Raw genomic sequence first — 21880 nt, forward strand, 5'->3', positions numbered from 1 at the left:
AAGTTTCATAATCAATACATTTTGCAGTTAAAGTTTGTAACTCTTAGCTATTTCTGTATGAGAGAATAAAAAAATGTGTTTCATAGGCAATGGATAATTTCATTGGGTGGAAGTTGTCTTGGATTAGGGTGAAGATAACAACGAACCTTGAACATTGGTGGTATGCAGTGGAGTGATAGCTAAGACATAAATCCAGTATCTTTGAAATTAACTTGGGTTGTTAAAATCTAACCAGGAACATATCTCACCTCATGGCCGCTTGGCTTAGTGATATCAGACGATCACGAGGATGCTGTTTTTTTTTTTATCATGAAAGACTGTGACATTTCCTGAGGTATGATTATCAAAAGCTAATCAGTCTTCTGTAGTATGAATTCATCATCTTACAAAGAGCATCACAAATTATTGTTGTTTGCAGCCAAAAATTTAATTATTTGTAAAGCAAGCACAGATCAGACATTATACAGCTCATTTAATCTTATTTTTTGTTTTCTGACTGTACCTCATGGTAGGCGATTATTGTAATTATTGATATTTTTAAAATGAAAATCAGAAACCATTTGTGTTCTGTGTTTTGTTCAGAATGAAAAAGCCCCAAGGGGCCAGTTTACAAGTAAAGTATGTGTGCCACACTGGCATCTAGTGGCAGGCACTAAATATGATATCCAATTGGAGCGTAGAAAATACCTTATTTGTCCATTTTAATCTGTTGTATTTGTTCATTTGTAGTGCAATTAGCAATTTGGAGCTGCTGTATTTTTTAAGGTGCTAAAAACATATTTACTACAAAATGGCGTAGCTATGTAACATGCAAATGGAGTGTAAATAAAATATTTTCACATTTTCCATTTTAATTCTGTTTGTTCATTTCATAAAATTTAACTTTAATGACAGTTTTGGAATCTCTGTCAAGTATCACTAAAGAGTGATACTTGACAGAGAATAACTTGTTTTTCTTTATGCACCTCCCACTCCACTCCACATTTTCTCCTCCTCGAGCAACCATGCAGCCTCACTGAGGGGAGATGGGTATTTAAGTTCAGTGGTGTCAAGCACGGACCAGGATGACAATGATGAGAACAGTGTATTTTTGGCTTGGAAGCTGCACCTTAGTGCTCCAGCTCACACTTGCATCAAATGCTGCTTTAATCAGCAACAACAACAACAACATCAATGGGTCTCAAAGTTACCGGCTGCTCATTGGCTTCCAGGCTCCCTGGAACATTTCCTACCCCTTCAGTGCCCAGCGGCTGGGCTCGGCCATACAGATAGCTGTGGAGAAGGTGAATACCAACCCCTCCTTCTTGGGGAACTACAGCCTGGATTTTGTGTACAAGGAAACAGGCTGTGATCCCAAATTGTCCCTGGGAGGGTTCATCCATCAGGTATGGACAGAAAACGTGACGGCTCTCTTTGGACCGGCTTGTCCTGAAGAAGCAGAGGTATGGTAAATGGCAATTTTATGTTTAGTGCTTAAATTAGAAAATATTGCGTCTATTTATGGTATAGCTTAGTGTTTTAGGTAACATTTTACATCTTTTTAAATTCATTTTGTTCTTATAACTTATTACAATCATACAAATCAGACAATCTGATAGATTTAAGCTTTTTTATTAGTCTGTTTCCTCTCCTTAGACACTTTATAGCATGTTACTGTTCATGTACAATTGTAAAAAAACAAAAAAACAACTAGCCTTATTTAGGTCATTCTGCAGGTGTGTCCTTATTTTGTCATTGGCGTTTTCTTTATTATAAACTGCAGTGTGTGTTTCTGAAAAAAAGAGTTTTCCCACTATAACCTCATCATCCAGAAAGAGCTTAGTTACAACACAGGTTAGTGACGTAAATAATACATGGAAAGAAAAAGTAAAAACAGAAAAGGACAAGTTTTGATTTCCAAAGAAAGTAAATGTTTGGGTTTGTTCATGCCTGCTCATCCAACAGTAACAATTCCCATGTGTTTTCACCTAATTAAAAAATCAAACCTTCTGCTCTTTTTTAAACTAATAACTTTTTATATATATATATATATTTTTCCCCAGGTTACTGGTCTTCTTGCTTCCACGTGGCACATCCCAATGTTTGGTTTTGTGGGTCAGTCTTCCAAAATGGACAACAATGAGATCTACGACTCCTACATCAAAGTCATACCCCCTCTCAAAAGAAGCTCTGAGGTCTTGGTTAAGACCTTGGAGTTCTTTGGGTGGAGACACGTGGCTATGATTGGAGGAGGTTTGGAGACAAACACCTGGGATAAGGTAGACGCTTTGTGGAAAACGATAGAGGATAAACTGAGAGCCAGATTTAAACTGACTGCAGAGGTGAAGTTTGACACAAGCAACCCTAAGCTGGTTTATCAAAATGTGAAGTACATCTCGACAGTTGCAAGAGGTGAAACTGTTTGACTAAACATTTTGCTGCCATCTATAAACATAGAATCACATTTCCTCCATATTTCTAATTTTTTTGTCACTTTCTTTTGCAGTTATCGTGGTTCTGACAAACAGAGAGGACTCCATGGCTTTGCTGCTAGAGGCGGAGCGTCAGGGTTTGATGAACGGGGACTATGTCTTCTTCCTGGTGCAGCAGTTTGAGGTGAGAAAAAGGGCTTAAAGCTTGAATGGTTACATTTTATTGCCACATAAAAAAAACTCAGGAGTTATCTAAGATTTTTATCCATCATAAAGTCAAACTGGCAGGAAAGTTCTCCAGACCTATGAACAGTTTTGAGATTATTTTGTAATCATCACAACTGCACAGCATAAATGGATTATTATTAAAAGAAAATACTTTTTTTTTTTGCGTTGTGTCTTGTTTTGCTTGAATTTTAGGGCAAACAATTACATAGCCTGCAGGGGCGGAGCTAGCACATTTTATATCGGGGGTGGAAAAGGGGGCAGAAGACTTTGGAAGGGTGGCAAATGAGCCTGGAAGGCAATCATAAATGAAAGAACAAAAAGTACGTATTTCAAACTGCTTTATTTATTTAATGTTTCATTGAGCATTTGCAATTCCTAAAGAGGGTTGTATTGATGATTTCTTAATCTTTGTCAAAAATGACATTAAGAATAACTAAAATATTTAGGGGCATGTAGGGTGCAGCTGCCCCCTAGTCCCCCTGTAGCTCTTCCCCTGACAGTCTTTTAAATGTCATTATATTCTAATCAATTTGTTTATGTCATGCATTTCTTGAAAATGACAAAAATATAAAATATGAATCAGTTTGAAGTTCAAAAGTTTTTTAAAAATAAAATATAATTAAGGATTCTTTCCAAATATGAAGTGAAACGTTCTAAATCTTCCTTTCTAAATCACGTTATTAAGGCTAGGTTGGCAGTCAAAGGCCATTACGTATGACTATGATAATAGTAGTCATAGTTATACTCATAGTCATATTATTATATCCAGTTGTAATAATATTATAACTGGATAGCTCAGTAGGACCATTATGCAGGAAAACCTGGGTTTACAATGAGCCAAATCTGGGGTGGATCCTTAGGTATGACCCCTTGATGCTGTTGCCTATCTGGGTTTCCCTGTGCATTGACAATACAGGGTTGTGTTAGGAAGGACATCTGGCATAAAAACTCTACCAAATCATATGTGCGAATCAGTGAAAAATGTTTTGCTGTGGTGAGCCCCAACGATGTAAGCCAAAAGGTAACCAACTTGTATGACTATGACCAACAGATTTTCCATATTTGCACTTTTTTTTCTCCTTTCATTAAACAGGATAACTTTTGGAAATTTGTCATGAACAAGATCAACCAAACTGTCCTAAGAGCTTTTGACATGACCTTCATCATTGGTCAAAAATCTTATGACAGATATGAGTACTACGATTTCTTCAGTCAAGTTTTTCAAAGACTGAAAGGACAGCCTTTCCAGACCAACCTGACATCTGAAAGCGAGGTTAGTGGACGACGGTGGAACATGCAACCTTGAATTTCAAATAAATATGTGTTTACTCAAATTCACATCTTTTCCCACATGCTAGGTCAGCCCATATTCTGCCTATCTGCATGACGCTGTGCTTCTCTATGCCATGGGGCTAAAGGAAGTGCTGAAAGATGGCAAAGATCCCTATGATGGCCGCCAACTTCTGCAGAGACTGAAAAACAAAAACAGCATTCGCTTTTATGGTAGCTATAACTTTATACATACCTGTTTTGTAAAGTTTTGTTGTGAAGAAAATAAATCAAAAGGCCCAGAAACTTTGCATGCAAAGGGCTTGCCATGTATCTGAAGCGCAGTTCACAAACCTATGGCATCACAAGTTTATCCAAAGGTGGCATGTGTTAGGGTTTTTATTTAAAAAAATAAGCAAAGAAGAATTCCTATGTATCTGTCTATCTTTTGCATTCACTTAAAAAAGATATTTATGTTTGCCTGTGCCATGAAATTGTATGCTGTGTCAACATGTGTTTAGTCAGCGTGTCTAAAGCTTTTTTTCTGTTAGAGTGTTGACTCAATGAGGAAACTGCTTCCATTTAAGGTGAAAAACAGTTCAACTTAAAACTTACAGGTAAAATAACTGCAAGTAAAAGACAATACTTGCCATGATCTGTTTTTATCTTGATTACAGCAGGAAAACACAAATTTTGCTGTCAAGTTACCACAGACAAGGACAGATACATTAGTAATGCACAAGCTTAAATGCACCTTTTATATAGACAGCATAACTGGAAACAATAATCCCAGTATGGTTAGAATTTCTGGAAAAATACAAGTTTGTTTCAGTCGTAAAGTCAGATATTGTATTTCCCTTTTCCCACTTGCTTCAGCTCAGTCTGTCAGGTCAATCATCAAAGAAAAACTTTATTCAGACTTTATTGACAACTTAGAATCTGAAACCAAAAGTCTTTCTCAAAGAAAATAATATATATTCAAAAAATTCCCATCTGTTTTAAATAATTTCCTTTATAAACCAAAATAATACATTCGCACAGCTTTGAATATATCTTGTGAAGAAAATGTCTGTCCACATTTTCCCCTTAGTCCTGTCCAGCTACTGAGCAAGCGGAAAAAGGCCGAGACCCTGTTCTTGTATTGGACAAATGTTATTGTTATAATTGAAATTCTGCATATGCTTCTTGCACAAACTAAGTGTATATTTTTATAAACCCCTTTTGCTTTAGAAGCTAAATCACATTTTATTATTTAAGTTTTTTTTACTCCAAGTTGTGGACTGATTAGAAAGAAGGTGTGATTGAAAAAAAATTAGGGAAGAAGTTGAAAATGTACTTGTGTGTGCACACACTTAACAAACAAGGCATATCACATGCACATATGTGAACAAATCAACATACACATGTGAAAAAAGATCAGCACTAACAGGTTGATGTGTCTGACAGGAATTAAAAACTGTACATTATAAATCATCTGTGTAGAATAGAGAATTGAATAGAATTGAGGCATTTAATAATAATTCTGTTAACGCAATTTGTACTAAAGCTTCAATGTATTGTTTGCAGGTGCATCTGGACTAGTCCACTTTGATGAAGAAGGTGAGCGATATCTGGACTATTCCATTTATGACCTGCAGCAAGTAGAAGACAAAACCAAATTTGTGCCGATTCTTCATTTTGAAAGTGAATCTAAAAACATCAGGTAAAAACAGTAAAGAACGACCTTTAAATACTGTCAAATTTACGTTGTTTTTTTTGTTTACAGTTTCTCTCAGTCGCTTTAGTACAATTCTCAGATCAGAATGAAATTCCCAAAACTATTTGTTCAATCTTCACATCATGATGTCACTTGTGCACATCATATAAGCAGTTTCTCACTTCTTTGAACAAGTTGCAATTGCTTTGGTACATCCATGCAAATGATTATGTACAATTCTCTGCTCTTTGCTACATTATCAATTGTTTATGTCATGTTGATCAAAATGTATTATATAGTTCACTGTGCAATAGTTTTACTCCTCAAAACACCTAGTCATTAGTTCATCGTATAAATCATTAACTGCAAAATGGTTGACCAAGTTGTCATAATGTGACAAACATATTTCGCTGCATTGCAAGAGAGGATATTCGCTGTGATGTGGATGAGAATTTGTGGCCTAACATACAGGAACGACAAGAGGTGTAGGAAGACCACACCAATTCCTATTGCACTGCCTGTACTGTTGGACAGAATATTGTCCTACCTTTTTTCCCTTTGTGTTGCTGTTTGCAGTGGGTTTTTTCTATGTTGGTATGACATGGTCTGTCAACAAATTACAATATGAACAATAAAAGTCTAAATGTGAATCTTGTCCAGTCTCTTGCAATCAAACAAAAAAGGTGTAACTTCCATTTTACTATAATTGTCATCAAAACTTTAGCCATAGTTTACATCAGAACCTCCCTCTAAAATACACAGTTATATTGACAACATGACTAAGTCATTTGAATGTCTTGTTCGTAGACAATGACACAAGGACTTGACATTCTGATGGCACTGACATGTTCAATGACATAAAGACTTAGTTTTGAGAGATGAACTAAAGATTTTGAGCAAGTTACAGGCTTTTGCAAGAAATCCATAGTGTTTTGCTGTTTGTACTAATTGTTTTGAGAAATGCACACGTATTTGCAAACTTATTGTATTAAATTGTACTAAAGCGACTGAGAAAAACTGTAAAGCCTATCTGTACATTTGTTTTGTTTTTATGAGACATGACATACTTACTATAGAATTACAAAAAATGTTGTTTTCTTTTTCAGACCAACGTCCATGTTTGGTTCTGTAGTTTGGCCAAAAGGAAGGCCTCCTACAGATATGCCTGAATGTGGTTTCAACAACGAGCTTTGTACGTGGCTGACAAATGGTAAAACACCTTCTCAAGATGACAGTGAATATGATTCATTTTAATCATTTTTTGCCTAAGGAGCATAGTATATTAAATTATGTCATAATTCCTCCTTCCAGATATTACGATGCTGGCTGTACTTGTGACTTTCCCTTTCATTGGTGTGGTGGGAATTCTGTTCATTGGGGTCCTCATGCTGCAGAAGTTCAAACTCCAGACACGACTGGATGACTCCTGCTGGTGGATCATCAACTACAGCGAAATCACCATCATCAGGGACCCTTCAGTATGAACACCAGAGAGCAGATTCATGAGGCAGGAGTGCACCTCTGTGTTTATGCTCCTTCTCAGTTCTGTTGCATCTTCTCCAGGGAACCCAGGGCTTATCTCAAAGCTCCTCCGGGAGTCATAGTGGAAGCAGTAGCTGCCATACTAATTTTTCCAGCAACAGCTTTGATCTGCGGGACAAGACGGGCAGAGAACACATCTACACCACAATCGGTCTTTATCAGGTAAAGCACTGGTCTAAGAGCAAAAAACCTAAGCCAGAGTCTCTGTTCTCTGCTTCTATTTCTAAAGCTATGGTCATACCAGCCTCGGCAACGTGCATTGAAGAGGCCACTTCCAATGAAAAGCCTAAGTAAATGGCCGTTTCAAAACATGCAGCCACTGAATGCACGCTGAAAGATAAATATGCCAATTTACACTGGCAGATTTTCTATTAAAACATAAAAATAATTCAGATGTAAAAAACATCTTTGATGTCAAATACAACTTTGTTTTTATTGTATATTTTATTAGTTATTTGGTTTGTCTTTGCTTTTCAAAATAATACAGTTCAAAATAGTTGAACCAATATATAAAATTAAAAAGAATGAAATATTGAAAGAGCACCAATATTTCATTTAGATTTACCTGTAACTTTTTAAGTGATAATTTTTAAGGTAGACGCATTTATTACATTGATTATTTGTCTCTCCGTGTTTTTTGTTTTCATTAAGGGAAATCAAGTGGCCATCAAGTACATCAACAACCACGTCAACTTTAACTTCCAGAAACCTTCAGTTATCTCAGAGTTTCACATAGTTAAGTTTTTGCCTTTGCCTTATTTCTATGGATATTTTTTCTTCGTTTATTTATCTAAACAAATCAGTGAGAATTGTGTACCTTTAAAAACATATTTGCTTTTATTTCTTTAACAAATAGTTTTGTTCATCCTCTAAAACAAACAGTTTGTGCCTAATTATTTTGACCTCTTTAAGAAAGATGAAAGAGATGAAGCATGAAAACTTGGTGCAGTTCTTCGGGGTTTGTATTGAGCCACCTACCGTCTGTTTGGTCACCCAGTACTGCAAAAAAGGCAGTCTCAATGTGAGTGCAATAAATCTTTTTCTTTTTACAAATGTGAAACTTTGAGCTTGTAAGTAGTCACCCTGTTTTGTAATTCAATTTCTTCAGGATGTTCTGAAGTCATCAGACGTAGATCTGGATGGGATGTTCAAACTGTCGTTTGCATATGACATTGTCAATGTGAGTGTGTTTACTAACTTATGGAAGCCCAGATTAGTCCTATTCCTTTTAGAACATACATAGATAGATAGATAGATAGATAGATAGATAGATAGATAGATAGATAGATAGATAGATAGATAGATAGATAGATAGATAGATAGATAGATAGATAGATAGATAGATAGATAGATAGATAGATAGATAGATAGATAGATAGATAGATAGATAGATAGATAGATAGATAGATAGATAGATAGATAGATGGATTTAAGACTTAAAATTTAAGTTTTCAATTTGTTCACGATGACCTGTGATTTAGGGAATGGAGTTCATTCACAAGAGCAGCCTGAAATTTCATGGAAACCTAAAGCCCAGCACATGTTTGGTGGACAGCCGACTTCAAATCAAACTTTCCGGCTTTGGTTTGTGGGAGTTCAGACATGGAGACAAAAATAATGGAAATGGCCAGGAAATCATCAATTATGAGGGTAAGTTGATTCCCAAAAAAACAATAAAGCATCCTTAATTCTTCAAGTACAGCATTTGAGTTCAAGTAAATTCTTGTAAAGAGTTATGAGTTTGTTGCAGAGATGTACTGGACAGCCCCGGAGCTTCTGAGACATGTTGGACTTCCACTTTACGGAACACCTAAAGGGGATGTTTTCAGCTTTGCCATCATCATGTGGGAACTCATGTATAATGCTAAAGCTGGTCCGTATCAAGACATCAATTTGGACCCCAAAGGTTGGTAATTTTCCCTTTTTTCTTGAAATTCTTCCAGTATTTGGAATATTTTCTTGTAAAGTTTTTTCTGTGGGTTAAACCCATTCAACAACCCCCTATGTCTGGCTCGGATCTTTTACTCTAATAACATTTCAAAGTTTTGATCAACTTTCCTTTGCTCACTAAGTTTAATGTTCCATTCACTTCACCACTTCCAAAGTGGAGCCAGGAGATTTGATCACTGCTTTCCTGTTCTCAAGTTCTTAAGCATGTTCCCAGTTGCAAGGAACATTTCGTCTTCTTTGTCTATCTTATTGTGGATGTCTCGTTCAAACATGGTGATAGACATATAGCTGAAAAATTGTGACTGAAATGACTTAATTTGGTTGGGACCAGAAGCAAGGCCATGGGTGACGTCACACGCAATCCGTCCAGCAATATCATACAGTTAATGCATGCCCCTCAGTCTTCACCTCTGCCCCTGCCAACCTGGTCAGAGCTAAATGACATAAATGACAAAAATTGTAAAAACATGTTTTTTAAATAAAACGGCTGCTTAACTGTTAGTTATTCTCTATAGCAGGGTTGTCAAACTCATTTTTACTGAGGGCCACATCAGCATAGCAGTTGTCCTTAAAGGGCCAGATATAACTTATACCTGTAACTAAAGGTAATGAAAAATAAATTTAACTACTCCTTAATGTTAAATAACTCATTATTTATTTATTATGACTTTTTAAAGTGACAATTACAGTTGCATAGAAAACATATGTTTGCTTGTTACTCTAGCATAAATCCTTTTAAATTCAATTAGGTTATATTGACAGTGTTTAAGTCCTAATGCATAGTTGCCCAATCTGATATTTCAAGTGTGATTACCCCTAGATATGAATTAATACACACCAATTTTTTCTATTTCTTTTAAGAAATTAAAAACTTTTATGCTCTCGCGGGCCACATAAAATGACATGGAGGGCCACATTTGGCCCCCGGGCCTTGAGTTTGACACGTGCTCTATAGAAACGATTTAATTTTTTGGTCGCCTTGGTGTGACGAGCGGGTAGGTCTATGTAATTTTTAGAAAAATTAGCTCAAGTAAACTTGTGGATTTCCCTAGCAACAGAAGTGTTTTGTTAACCACGCCTACATTCCTTGTATGTTTATATTGTGTCATATTGTTTCGTTCATCTTGAGCCTTCTAAAACTTCTAAAACACAGATTTTTCATCATTAGCTTTCCAGTGTTGCTTGAGGACAGGGACGTGCACAAGATTTTAGAGGGGCAGGGGCTCAAAGTAGGAAATATGCAGGAAAAACAATTGTTTTAAGCCTAACTTTGAATGTAGAAACTGTCAGCCTCTCGTACATGAGCTGGGAGCTTGTTCCATAAGACAGGGGCTTGGTGGCTAAAGGTTCCACCTCCAACTGTACTTTTAGAAATTCTGGGAACCACAAACAGTCCTTCATTTTGTGAGTGAAATGTTCTGTTTGGTTGGTAAGGCACTATGAGATCTTTAATATAGGATGGGGTCATATCACGTAAGGCCTTGTAGGTTAGCAGGAGGATTTTGAACTTATTTCTAGAATCAACTTGGAGCCAGTGAAGTGAAACTTACACATGAGTAGTGTGTTCTCTTCTGCTAGTTCCTGCTAACAATCTTTCTGCAGCATTCTGAACAAGCTGAAGACTTTTTTAGGAACTTTACAAGTTCGTAAAGAGTTACAAGAATCAAGCCTAGATGTAACAAATGCATTGATAAGTTTTTCAGCATTACTTTTAGATAATATATTTCTGATCTTTGCACAGGTGAAAAAATGCAGTTTTACATGCCTGTGGTATGTGAGCCTTAAATGATAAATCCTGGTAAATGAAAACACCAAGGTTTCTAACTGTGGAATTGGAGGCTATACTTACGCCATCTAGGGAGACTATCTGATCAGACAGAGCATCTCTCAAGTTTTTAGGACCAACTATAATTACCTCAGTTTTTTCTGGGTTTAGGAGGAGGTAATAATTGTCTTCCAGGTCTGATGCAGGCATTAAGTTTGTCCATATGGTCAATCATGTTTAAATGGATAAATACAACTGTGTATCATCCACATAACAGTGAAAATTAATGCTGTTTCCTGATTATATTTCCTAAGGGCAAAACTGACCTAAAACTGAGCCCTGTGGGACTCCGTAGCTAAGTCGAATGCAATGAGAGGACTGTCCATTAACAAACTGTTACCTAGTGGATAAATAGGATTCAAATCACTGGAGGGCAAATCCTCTGATCCCTATGTCATGCTCTTACCTTTGGAGTAAAATACTGTGGTTGATTGTGTCAAAGGCTGCACTAAGGTCTAACAGGACCAGAATAGACAGTAGTCCCTGTTCTGAGGCCAATAACAAGTCATTAGAGACTCTAACTAGTGCAGTTTCAGTGCTGTGGTGTGGTCTGAACCATGACTGACAATGTTCAAAGTGCCTATTGTCCTGTAGGTGGTGGTAAAGCTGCTTAACTACAACCCTTTCTAGGATTTTGGAAATAAAAGGGAGATTTGATATTGGTCTATAGTTGGCTAAGTTGCTAGGATCTAAACTGGGCTTTTTCAGAAGAGGAAATATAGGAATGTGTGGTGCAATACCGGATTTTGTAGCGACAATTCTTTTTCTTGTATTTCTAGAAGGGATTTTTAAATATTAATACAAAGAAAAAAAGGGCACTAGGGCACTTTTTATGATGAGGCTTAAAGGACAGGTGCTCATGCACCCCTAGGGCCCTATCTGTGCACATGCCTGCTCAATTAGTTAGGAGACAATAGATCAAAATTCAGAGGAGGAGTTTAAATTTGTAGTTGTATTGAATATCTTTTTTTTTTAATTCAAGACGGTGGCCCTTCCCTAGGTCAACAAGCCCTATCCTGGTGGTATGTGAGGGAAATTATGTGAAGATTGCTCAAACTTAAGGTTTCGCTTCCCATATTTTTGAAAAAATTGTGAAAATCAACAAATGTCACCCTTTGCCACAAAATGGCCGCCAAGCTGTAGGTCCTGTGGCCATCCCATTTCAAAACTTCAAATTCAAATAATTTCAAAACTTTGTAGGATATCCCTGACACTTGTTTTTTGGCTTCGTCAGTGGATTTTGATATATTTTTTGAGCCCCCTGAGAGATTTTTTCTCCATTAATTTTTTTTTGTTAGTTTTGCCTGCTATAATGTAATCATTTTTTGGAGAGGGTTGTTCACTATCCCCAGAATTCTGATTCACAAGAGACTAGGTGCATACAAATTTGGTTGAACATTTTTATATGAGACAGGGTGAAAATATTGCTCAAGTCACAGCGATAGAAAAAAATGACCAAAAAAAATCTGCTCCTTGCAGTCCAGGACTACAAAAAACGTTTAACTCCAGAGAATTTAGGGACCAGATTAATCATTCTGAGAAATCCACTGGCTTTAAAATGTGTATTCTGCAAATAGTAACATACAAAATGTTTCTGTATTTCTTTCTCCAGATATTATTATACAACTGAGGATCCCTTTTCAAGGAGAACCTCTTCGACCAGTGCTGTCAGACCAGTTGTGTGATGAGAAGGTCAACGCACTGCTAAAGGCCTGCTGGTCTGAAAAGCCCGACCACAGGCCACCTTTTGCATCCATCCGGAGACGATTGAAGAGCATAAGTCCCGAGAGGTCTGTCAATGTGAGCCTGTATAATCACCTATCGTCATGAAACACATGATCATCAGTTACATGTTCAGAAAAAAAAACAGAACTAAAAACGGTTCCATATTTGTCATTTCTGCATTGTAGCCATGCAAATATCCTCGACAGCATGGTTGACAAGTTAGAGAAATATGCAAATCACCTTGAGGAGGTGGTGGAGGAGAGGACCAACCAGCTGACAGTGGAGAAGGCCAGAGCAGACAAACTTCTCTCCAGCATGTTACCAAGGTTTCTGCTTTAGAATTTTACATTTTAGCTCAAAATTAGAAATTGAGCCGTGAAAAGATAACATATTTTTCTTCTGCGGGTAAAAGTGTGCATGTAAAGTAATTTTATAAGTTGATTTATCTTCCATTTCAAGCATGCTCTATGTTTTAAAATGCAGTGTGCAGTTGCGTCTTGGTAAAATAAAATTAGAGAAATTTCACCACTGCAAGGCTGCATACTGAAGCTACTAACTGAAGCTAATTGCTAAATAAACTAACAAAGCATAGAATAAATATTTTTTTGTTCATGTTCCCTTTTAAGGTTTTGTTTTCCTTCATTTCCAGTCAAACCAAGTTTAAGTTGCTGATCATCCACAGCTGCCCTCTGGTACTCATCATCTTTAGTATAATTAGAGTCTGGTTACCTGTTTGGTTTTGGAAGATTGCTGCTGTCACCCAGAGTTTGTTTCTCCTTTTTTTTACCAGTATCGGTGCGGTTGTCCTTTTCATTTCATAGACGTGCCAACTATTTGAAAATTGATCATGGAGGAGAAATTAATAATTGAGGCTTGTACAATTATTTATTCTTTCATATATCAGAATAGAGCTGTGAAAGACAAAGCCTGGAGCAAGATTTGCACCGCTTCTACATTTTGCATCAAGCCTCTTCCAACTGTAGGTGGAGGACATGTGCTAGAAAACAGTAAATGGTGCATACTTATATAGCTCTTTTCTACCTTCTTCAAGGCCAAAAGTGCTTTACAGTCACAGTCCCATTCACCCAGTCACACACTGGTGGCAGCTCTGCTGCCAACCTCCCACCAGAGGCAAGGGGGGGGGGGGGGGGGGGTTCAGTGTCTTGCCCAAGGACACTTTAACCCATGGGCATTCAAGGCAGGAATCGAACCTGAAATATTACAATCAGGGTTGACCACCCTACCGCTGCACCACGGCCGCCCCAGTAGAAACAGATAAAGAAGAAGAAGAAGCCCCACTCTGCTTGTACGGTCCGAACCTGCTAAAAGCGGGTCATAAAGAACGCCCATAAACATGCGTCCCATTCCCACTGTGAACATAGCGTGGGGATAATGTAAGATACAAACACTTATGGCGTATAGGTGATGCTGACATATGGTGCTACGCTCTTGTCATTTGTGAAATGGCCTTAGCGACCACATGCAAATGGTGTGTGGTGCGTGCGGGTGATATGTAAGCACCCACAAGACACCCCTCCCAAACTATGCAGTGATTGTCTAATGTTCTCATTCCTAACACTCAGGCTGCTGCAAGGAATGGCAGGAGTGTGAACTTATCACTTGAAGAGTAGTAATGTGCCCCTTGAACAGTGTGCAGGGTGGGGGGGGGGGGGGGGGGGGGTGAAAAATTCATGCCACATGCCTGTGTCTCACCTACTTCACCCTTACCCTTACATGCTCTTTAATCAGGAGCAAATTTGCAGTCTGAATACACCAAAGAAGACCCTGGTCCGTGACTAGGAACCCCTCTCAGACCCATCTTTCGAGGTGCTCTCGGTTCGTTTCCAATTGGACTGAACTTTGGTTTACTCTGAGATTTCTCAGTCTGAATAGAATCCATCCTGACCAAAACGGTCACCATAGCAGGTCATCACATGATGCAAACAGATTAGGAATTAGGAAACAGAAATAGAAATAAGCAATGATTGTCATTTTATCAAACAGAAAAATGGGTCCAACTGTTTGTTTGTTAGAACGTTTATTTTAACATAGCTTTAAGTGCTTCTTTCATGCTTTTCTGTGGAAAGTTTTGAACTAAAGCTGAATGCAGACCAAACGCAAGGTTCAGAACTCAATCCGGACCAAATTAAAACGACTTGGCCCAGACCAAATGATTTCCCAGTCTGAATACTCATTAACTTTCCCTGGAGCCTGTCACCCGCAACATGCCCATGGAAAAAACTGTGCGCTGATATTTTTTATCTTAAAATTTTGGTATGGACTACGTGTGCGCCCCACAGGTTTGTCCATTTGTTGCTCACAGACAGCCCGTATCCACACGTAAGGGCAGTGTGACTTAGGCATTTAGTCCACCACCCTTTCCTGACAATCGCTTTTTTTTACTGAGAAAATACATCTCCTTACCATAACTGTAATGTCCTCCCCGGGTCCTAAATTTTCCCGTACTTTGAAATGTACTATCAATCCAAATATTTTCTAAAATTGAAAAAAAAAATATATATATATCTGAAATTGTGATTGTGTTAAAAAATTAGGATTTTTAAAAAATTGAGTACAACTGAAAGAGTTTGATGCTTTATGAACGTTTTTAAGGTTGTATGATTTTTCTATCTTAAAATATGCTGAAGTAATCACTTTTAACTGGCACAAAGTTTGTTAAAGACTTGAACACTTCTCTTTTCATTTCTGTGGCAAAAAAGTTATTTTGCTTGATAAGTTATAAACCATAAAACACCAAAACAAAATGTCCAAGAATTTCCAAAATAAGAAGAACATTTTGAAACCAAATTGCCTTTAATAGCTGAAAGTATGAAGGAGTTCTGTACTGAAGTGAAAGCAGGAACTCAGTATTGCTTTAACATTTTACATTGCAGAGGCAATCATCATGTTCTGTTGTTCACACTCATGGCTTTTTGTAGGTACATTGCAGATCAGCTAATGTCGGGAAAATCAGTGGAGCCACAGAGCTACGACATGGTGACCATATTCTTCTCTGACATTGTCGGCTTCACCTCCATGTGTTCGGTCAGTTCAGCCATGGAGGTGGTAACATTCCTCAATGACCTCTACAGCCTGTTTGACGACATCATAAAGATGTATGACGTGTACAAAGTAAGGAGCAGAGAAAACTTACATGCAGACAACCTTATTTGTCAACACATTTACATTTATAAGCATTTGAATACAAATAAGTATTTTTAAGAAATTTTTCAGACTGGCTTGTTTGTCTTTTAATGAATTTTGAATGTGGTTCATCACAAAGCTAATGCAGAGTGGAAATAGAACAAACAGAATAAAAAAACATAGAGAAACAGAACAAAGCCAAAGTATGTTTTTAAAAAGACTTGCAAAATGACTTTTGCTTGAATAGTCAAGTAACTGAAATGGCAACTGGGATGTTTTCAGTCACTTTCTGCAAATCTACATCAAGTATTTTAGTTACAATAATAAACTTTTCTATTATTGTCTTTTGCTGACTGTTAGCTGTTACAAGGGCAAATACTTATTTATTTACATTAATGTACTATTAAAGTTATTAATACATTAAAAAATGTTGTTGTTAGTGCTCTCACCTCACAATGAGAAGGCCCTGGTTCTCATCCTAACTGGGACCTGTCCAAGGTGCACCCCGCCTTTGCCCAACAGCAGCCGATGACTAAACACAATTCTTACTATATTAAGATAAAACCCCTCTTATTTTGTGTCTCCAAAAGGTAGAAACTATTGGTGATGCATACATGGTAGCTAGTGGCCTTCCCATCAGCAATGGAAACAAACACGCTTTAGAGATATCCACAATGGCTCTGCATTTCCTGGCCGCTATCAAAATCTTTAAAATACCTCACATGCCAAATGAGGGCCTTGCAATTCGCATTGGCATACATTCTGGTAGGTGCTCTTTTTATGTTTAAGTTTTATTTGATAGTTTAATAGTTCTCTTTTTGGTTTGGAGCTTTATTTTGTTATTTGCAGTTTTAAAGCTTTTTTTGATATTTCATTTTAAGACACGTGCAGATGATAGAAAATAGATGATGAAATTGTACTTAACCAGAAATCCAAAACAATGATGTTAGTTTTGTCAGATATTCCAATTCTCTTACATTACTAAAATCAAATATGTGACATGAAGTTATTATTACAGGTCCAGTGGTTGCTGGAGTGGTGGGCACTACAATGCCTCGTTACTGTCTGTTTGGGGACACGGTGAACACGGCTTCTCGCATGGAGAGCAACAGTTTACGTGAGTGTCGGCACTTTTGATCACGGTTGGGGGGATTATTACAGGGTTAGAAACTGCTTCCAGAAACAAAATTCTGAATTTTATTTACATGGTCATAATAAAATAATGAAAGGTCAGAAATATTTTTGTGGCAACAACTGGCTTGATTGAAATTGAGCTTTTGTTTTTTACATTAAAATAGGCTTTTTGTGTCCAACAAAAGCACCAAGATCTTTTTGGTTATCAATGCTGTCAACAAAAACACAAAATTACAGCTGATGTGTTTTAAATACTATTTTCTGTTAATTATCCCAACTTTTTGAAGCATGTTAACAAAGCCTTATTGTAACGGGTCTAGCAAATGATCAAAGTGTTAAACCTGTTTTGATACTTGTAAAAAATTGCTTTCAATTATCTAAAGCATTTCTTGCTTTAATTAAATATATTTACACCTGAAAAAAACATCTAGCTGTATGTTTCACTGACTTAGCAATCAGTAGCAATCAAACAAATATAATCAAGAACCTAAATGACGAAATCTATAACCATTTGGTTCATGATCAAACTTTCCTTAAAAATTCATTGTCTATAACTTGGTTCATGTTTTCTACCCTGAAGTGAATTATCTTTTCATTTGGGGCAGTAGAAAGGCTTCCCCTGCTCATTTCAAAAGGGCTGGTTTGGTGAAATCTCAAAAACGCTTTTGGCAGGAAAAGCTAATTTTCAGCTAATTTTCTAAAGTTTATGGTGAGACTATTTCCTTATTGATATTCATTTTTAATGGCTACTTTCTGTATTGAAAGAATGTCAACTTTGTTAATAATTATTTTTCTACGATACAGTTACATCATGTTAAAAATGTGTGGTTCAAATTTGAGACAGTGGGTAAATAATGTGCTTTTTCTCCTCAAAGCTTGTCAATATTTTCGCATCCCGAACTAACATTGTTGAGAGCAAAAACCTAACTCATCATCCAACGTCTGTCACAAGAACAGTCAGATGGCTGGATCCAAGTGCAGCAGGTTTATTAGCGAAGGTAAAAGTCCACAATGCTAAATCAAGGTCAGTCCGGCAGGCAGGGGTCAACAACAGGCATAAAAGCATCAGAGGAGAGACAGGGTAGTCAGAGTCCAGGCAAGAGTCAGGGCAGGCAGCAGGAAAACAGGGTCAGAAAAGGAAGATCAGGTCCAACTATAATGCTCGGTAATGAAGGCAGAGTGGCACAAACAATACTTCGCACTGAGCTTGACTCAGTACAGTATTCAAGTATGCTGTGGTTGATTGAATGAATGAGAGTCAGGTGTGCAGCATCCAGAAAGTGTGTGCTGGGGTTGCTGGGAACTGATTGTGGCTAGAACTCTGGGGACTGTTCAGTGACCAGAGGGGGAGACAGAGCTCCTACTTCTGACAGTCGCATAATTGAGAGCTCTGAAATATCGATACAATACCAAAAAGAAAAAAATACATTTTCCACTCAAATCTTTTATATAGTGGGCTTTAGAAGGTTAATCAAAACATTTTCACTCCACAGCCCTGAAGATTCACATTTCTCAGTCCACAGCAGACATTCTTGTCCTGGCTGGATCCTTCGAGATGGAGGAAAGAGGAGAGATTGAAATGAAGGTGAAACACTCTCCTTATTTTTATGTCTGGTTTGTGTTTTTAACATCTTAAGATCCGACTATAGTTTATCTCCTGACAGGGTAAAGGATTTCAAAAGACCTACTGGCTCCTGAAAAAAACTGGGTTTAATCCTCCTCTTGTGGCCCCAAGCTCATCACATGCAGACAGTCTCAAACTTCTGAAAGAGGTACACAAACAGAAGAAAAAAATGTATATTTGAGACTTTTCCTGAAACAGTTTTCTGTTAGAGACTGAGGTAGACAACGTTGTTACAAATAAAACAGAGTAGAATGATGGAAAAATGTTTTAGACTATATTTACACAGACAGTGAGATTTTTGCTAAGTTTGTTCCCATCTTTGGTAATGTGGAAAATAGAAAAACAAAAAACATGATTCACATTTTTACTATTGGACAGAGGTCCAAAAATACAACATTTAAAACCCACTCTGATAAAAAATAATAAATATTCCTCACCATTTTTGTTGCACCACTGTTGTTGGGGTTGGGGTTGTGAGGTGCAGTGGCGTTTTTTCCTGTGGGCAATGTGGGCAGTCGCCCGGGGCGCAATGAGCTCCCCCCAAAAAACAAAAAACGTTAGATTCAAAGATGATCTGATTGGAACTTTTAACAAACCCCACAGTATTTTTAGTTATAGACCAACTATAGTCTGTCCTTTATAGTATTTATATATTGTGGTAGTAAACATGAACATCTGGTGTAGAAATGATTTTTCTAGCTAAAATAAAATGTGAACCCAATTCTTTTTTAATTACTGTATTTGTAAAAACGTTATATCAAAACCTTGCTAAATCAAGGTAACCAATTTATCACGTTGAGATGTTTTTTTTCTGACTGGGCTGATTATCAGGATCTTGGAGAGTGAGAGAACATCTGAATAAAGTGTTCTGGGAGACGTGCAGAGTTATGGAAACTACAGAGGAATTAAGCTGATGAGTCACACAATAAAGCTATGGGAAAGAGTAATAGAAGCTAGGCTGAGGTCAGAAGTGGACATCTATAGAAAACAGAGTGGTTTCATGCTGAGGAAGAGAACCACTGAGACAATATTTGCCTTGAAGATACATTTGGAGAAGAACGGAGAAAGTCAGAAGAAGCTGCATTTAGAGAAAGTTTATGACAGAATGCAGAGAGAGGAGGTGTGGTTTGGATGACAAAATCTGGAATGACAGAGTTATTCAGAACATGTATGAGAGTTTTAAGACAGTGAGATGTGGTGTAAGTGTGACAGAGGAATTTAAGTTAAAAGTTGGACTACACCAAGGATCAGCTTTCAGCCTCTTCCTGCTTGCAGTGGTGATGGACAGACTGTGATGTTGGGCGGCAGGGGCTCAGGTGATAGAGCAGGTTGTCCAATGACACAAAGGTCGGTGGTTCAATTCCCACTCCCCCCAGCCAGCTGTCGTTGTGTCCTTGGGCAAGACACTTCACCCTCCCTTCAGCCTCAAGTGCAGCTCCACTGGTGTGTGTGATGAGTATGAATGTTCCAGTGATGGTCAGAGGTGCAAACTGGCAGCCACGCCCAGGGCAGCTGAGGCCACATCAGTAGTTACCATCACCAAGTATGAATGAGGAGTGAATGAATAATGGACACATTGTAAGCCCTTTGAGCAACAAGTAAAAGCGCAAATAAATCTAATCCATTATTATTATGATGTTTGCAGATGACATTGTGATCTGTAGTGAGAGCAGGTGGAGGAACATCTAGAGAAGTGGGGGTTTGTTCTGGAAAAGAGACCAATGAAGGTCAGCTGCAGCTAGACAGACTATTTGTGTGTAAATAAGAAGTCTAGTGGAATGGCGAGTTCACAGGTTCAACAGTTCAAAACAACAGAGAGAGGAAAAGAGATGTTTTGGAGATAAATGCAGGGAAGCAGATTGAGATGGTTTGGACACATTGAGAGGAGGGACAGGAGGTCTGGAGGAAGACCAAAGGAGGTTCATGGATATAACAAAGAAAGTCGTGGGGTGGTTTGAGTAAACCAGGTGGATCTAGGATAAAGCTTACTGAAGGAAACTGTGAATAGACATAGAAGAAAATGTAGAAAACTTTATCATCAGGCAAACAACCTCGAAAAACGTTCTTTATATTTTGCAACAAGATGTTTTTTCCTGAAATAATTTATATTTGGATTTGTGGATCATTCGAGAAGTTTGTTTTTTTTTTATTCTAGAGAAGCGTTTATGCACCAATACGATAAAAATCCTTCTTAACCCCTTGATTCCTATTGATGAAAATATGTATCAAACCACTTCGGCTCCAGTATTACCTTAATTTAACATCAAAATAAAAGCCACATATTAAAGCCAAGACATTATTTTAATTAAATCTATAAATAAATTCAGGCATCAAGGCTGTTTTGTATAAAAAAAAGTAAAGAATGATAACTTCAATGAAGGTAGGACTGACAGGGGGCAGCTACATCAAAAAATAGGAGAACTTTAAGAGGAAAGAACCAAAGCTATGAAGGATGAAGATATCTAAAATAATAGATAACAAAATAAGGATGCTCTATGTGAAAGTAACAAGTTGAAAGTTAAAGATGTGACATGTGAACAATTTGAAATGATTTGTTAGACTCATTGCTCAAGTGTCTTAGTCATTTTTAAGCTACATTATTATTTAATTAAAAATCAGCAACAATGTGGTTGCTAAAAATGCTTTTTGTCTTGTTTTTTGAAAATGTTCTAAAACTCATCTGATAGGCCACCTTTTTATATATTGTTCTGAGAAATGTGGCAGTCAGTGTGCATTTCCAAATACCATTAAAATGCTTTGCTTTGGTGAATATTAATATCTGTTTTATCTTCATTCTTTTTCCTTTTCACAAAAGATGACAGGAAGCCTCAAAGCTGCAGACTCCAAGGGCCAGAGCATCCGCTCAAAATCGTCGATGACGACCGTGAATATTTAAAAGATAATAAACCTAACGAATGTTTGTTACTCTAGAGTTTAAAAACACAAAATGCAAACTTCAGATACACTCTCACTGTGGTTAGACTGTTTTACAAAGTAAGAGTTTTTTATTGCCACTTTGAAATCTTTCAAAAAAAACAAAGAGTTGCATTGTTACACAAATACATAATTCTTAATTCAAACAGTACCACAGATTTCCTTTTAAATTGGTGTATTTGTGCAATCAAATAAATGTAAAAAAAAAAATATATATATATATATATTTTAATATATTTGTAAAATCTTTTGCATTTTTTAACCTACCATATCAATATTTAAAATACACAATTGTTAAAATAGTTTAGTAGGCAATCTTAAATTGTATTTCTTTCTCGGTGAAGTAAATGTGTTCATGTTTGAGAAAAACAGTACGAGTTGAGATAATATCTGTATCA

The 21880-nt window shown here is 37.2% G+C and overlaps 1 protein-coding gene and 1 long non-coding RNA gene across 2 annotated transcripts; one reads left to right on the top strand and one right to left on the bottom strand.

Moving 5' to 3' along the window:
* Positions 1–956: 956 nt before the first annotated feature.
* On the top strand, positions 957–21744 carry gucy2g (guanylate cyclase 2g). The gene is made up of 22 exons (XM_078937025.1): positions 957–1442; positions 2043–2391; positions 2486–2595; positions 3733–3912; positions 3998–4142; positions 5475–5610; positions 6711–6814; positions 6916–7082; positions 7168–7308; positions 7798–7881; positions 8063–8167; positions 8255–8326; positions 8628–8796; positions 8897–9052; positions 12534–12711; positions 12832–12972; positions 15586–15778; positions 16381–16555; positions 16809–16907; positions 18418–18509; positions 18589–18696; positions 21364–21744. Exons 1-22 carry the CDS (start codon positions 1065–1067, stop codon positions 21442–21444), a joined length of 3363 nt encoding a protein of 1120 aa, XP_078793151.1. The 5' UTR covers positions 957–1064; the 3' UTR covers positions 21445–21744.
* On the bottom strand, positions 15442–20045 carry LOC144987734 (uncharacterized). Its single transcript, XR_013651400.1, has 3 exons — positions 18986–20045; positions 18613–18687; positions 15442–18472 (listed from the first exon to the last, which is right to left on the bottom strand). It is a non-coding gene; the product is annotated as an uncharacterized LOC144987734 (long non-coding RNA).
* Positions 21745–21880: the final 136 nt, after the last annotated feature.

This window comes from Oryzias latipes, chromosome 19 (genome assembly GCF_053564925.1).
Source record: "Oryzias latipes strain Hd-rR chromosome 19, Olatipes_Hd-rR_3.1".
Lineage (NCBI taxonomy): Eukaryota > Metazoa > Chordata > Actinopteri > Beloniformes > Adrianichthyidae > Oryzias > Oryzias latipes.